The following is a 2,953-nucleotide window of genomic DNA, read 5'->3' as shown; positions in this document are numbered from 1 at the left end:
TACATGCACACCGAAGATGGCCATGACATGGGTTTGTGATTTTGGAGTCAATCAAACATTCTTTTTTTTACCAGATAATGAGTTTAGAGTTCTCAGAGGTGGCTATTAACACAACACCCTGGTAATATACATGTTAATTTTGGAGAAAAGTTTCCCCAGCTGGCCACATTTGTCAATTTGTTGTCATGAGCCTGTATCAAAGGTCCACTGGAAAGGTATGAAGGCTTTCATCTCTTACATCTCTTGACATGGAGCTTACAGTGTGTTGTGAAGGAATTTAGGTGTGTTTTCGAAGAATGCATGGCTGTCCAAAGCTGTGGAGGACTATGGAGGAAGAGAATCCTGGCACATCAGTGAATTGATGTCTGGCATATTGAAGCTGGAGAAAGGCGTAAGAACTCTTTACAAAAGGGATACCAGTTATATGGTAGTCAGGAATGCTGTGCCAGGAGCCCTTGCCACTTGAAAACCTAATTTTGGTTTTAGAAAGTGCTACTAAGGTACATACAACAACTTCCAATATGGCCAGGGCTGCACGTGGTAAGAGAAATATATATATATTTCAAGTCACTTAGCCACCATGTCTCAGCTGTCCAAGGCATAGAAGTAGTTTTGTTTTGTTTTTCAAGACAGGGTTTCTCTGTGTAGTTTTGGTGCCTATCCTGGATCTCACTCTGTAGACCAGGCTGCCTCTAACTCACAGAGATCTGCCTGAGTTTGCCACAAGCTGCACTGTGAACCAGGGCACACCGCTGAGACAAGCTGGACATGGGGGAAATCGCCAGCTTCCATAAGGCCAAGCTAAAGAAAACTGAGATGCAGGAGAAGAACACCCTGCCGACAAAAGAGACCATTGAACAGGAAAAGAGGAGTGAAATTTCCTAAAAACCTAGACTGGAGGATTCCCACAACCCACCACAACCCATCATCTCCGAGACCGCCTCACAATGTGGAGGAAGAGCCGCCTCCAAGATGGACTCGAGCCACAAACTGCACTGTGAACCCGAGCAGTCCACACAGAGTCTCTGAAGGACTTGCACGCGGGTCTCTGAAGGGGGTCCCCCCACTAATTGGACTGCCAAATTCCACCAATTTGCCCTGGGATATTATAGAAAATTATTTGTATAATTGATGAAAATAAAACACACTTCGTGGCATGGCCAAAAAAAAAAAAAAAAAAAAAAAAGAAGAAGAAGAAGAAGAAGAAGAAAAGAAAAGAAAAAGAAATGGGCTATAGAGCTAAACAGAATTTTCAACAGAGGAAGCTCAAATGGCTGAAAAACATTTAGGAAAGACACATCAAAACGACTCTGAGATACCACCTTACACCTGTCAGAATGGTTAAGAACAAAAACACTGAAGACAGCTTATGCTGGAGAGGTTGTGGAGCAAGGGGAACTCTCCTCCACCGTTGGTGGGAATGCAAACTTGTACAGCCACTTTGGAAATCAATATGGTACTTTCTTAGAAAATTGGGAGTTAATCTCCCCCAAGACCCAGCTATACCAGTCTTGGGCATATACCCAAGGAATGCTAAATCATACCACAAGGGCACATGCTCAGCTATGTTCATACCAGCATTGTTTGTAATAGCCAGAACCTGGAAATGACCTAGATGCCCTTCAACTGAAGAATGGATAAAGAAAATGTGGTACATATACACAATGGAGTACTACTCAGCAGAGAAAAACAATGACATCATGAGGTTTGCAGGCAAATGGATGGATCTAGAAAAAATCATCCTGAGTGAGGTAATCCAGACTAAGAAAGACAAACACAATATGTACTCACTAATAGCAGAATACTAGATGTAAAACAAAGGATGACCAGACTGCTACTCACAACTCCAGGGAGGCTATCTAGGAAAAAGGACCCTTAGAAAGACCAAGAGACTGCCCAACTACAGAGAAATGAATGAGATTTACATGAGCAAACTGGACGTGAGGGAGGAGTAATGAAGGGCAAGCATCAAGGGAAAGAGAGCTTAGGGGAGCAGGAGATCCCAGCTGGATCAAGAACAGAGAGAGAACAAGGAAAAGGAGATCATGATAAATGAAGTCCCCATGGGAATAGGAAGAAGCAGAATGTTAGAGAGGTCCCCAGAAATCCACAATGATACCTCCACAATAGACTACTGGCAATGGTCAAGAGAAACCTCAAACTGACATACTCTGGTGATTGGATGGCCAAACACCCTAACTGTCTTGCTAGAACTCTCATCCAATGACTGATGGAAGCAGATGCAAAGATCCTTGGCCAGGCCCCATGTGGAGCTCCAGGAGTCCAATTGGCAAGAAAGAGGAGCGATTGTATGAGCGAGAATTGTTGAGACCAAGACTGGAAAAAGCACAGGGACAAATAGCCAAACTAAGGGAAACACATAAACTATGAACCAATAGAGCTTAGGAGGCCCCAACTGGATGAGGACCTCTGGATAAGTGAGACACTTGATTAACTTGAACGGTTTGGGAGGCACCCAGGCAGTGGGACCAGGACCTGTCTGTCCTTAGTGCATAAGCTGGCTGTTTAGAACCTAGGGCCTATGTAGGGATACTTTGGTCTGCCTGGACGGAGGAGGGGACTGGACCTGCCTGGACTGAATCTACCAGGCTGAGCTGAATCCCCAGGGGAGTCCTTGCCCTGGAGGAGAAGGGAATGGGAGGTAGGCTGGTAGAGGAAGGTAGGAGGTAGGACAGGAGAATCCATGGCTGATATGTACAATTAAATTAAATTATAACGTAAATAAAAATTAAAATCTCTAATATTCCTTGCAAAAAAATTTACTTTGTACTACAACCAGACACAAGATTTAGCTTTGAAAAAATATACATTTCCCAGCAGAAATCAAATGATGAAATTTTAAAATACGTATCATTTGCAGCGGCATTTAAAATAAGAAATTTGAGCAAGCAACATGGCTCAGCTTGATGACTTGAATTCAACTTTTTTTTTT

The 2,953-nt window shown here is 43.2% G+C and overlaps 1 protein-coding gene across 1 annotated transcript; it reads left to right on the top strand.

Annotated features, from left to right (window-relative positions):
- Positions 1 to 762: 762 nt before the first annotated feature.
- LOC118573625 (thymosin beta-10-like) lies at positions 763 to 885 on the top strand. The gene has a single exon (XM_036173904.1). It carries the CDS (start codon positions 769 to 771, stop codon positions 883 to 885), a length of 117 nt encoding a protein of 38 aa, XP_036029797.1. The 5' UTR covers positions 763 to 768.
- Positions 886 to 2,953: the final 2,068 nt, after the last annotated feature.

This window comes from Onychomys torridus, chromosome X, assembly GCF_903995425.1.
Source record: "Onychomys torridus chromosome X, mOncTor1.1, whole genome shotgun sequence".
NCBI lineage: Eukaryota > Metazoa > Chordata > Mammalia > Rodentia > Cricetidae > Onychomys > Onychomys torridus.
Note: the sequence above shows the minus strand (reverse complement) of the source record. Positions and strands in the feature narration are given on the sequence as shown.

Coding starts and splice junctions, on each gene's coding strand:
- LOC118573625 (XM_036173904.1), top strand. CDS start 769: ATGGGGGAAATCGCCAGCTTCCATAAGGCCAAGCTAAAGAAAACTGAG.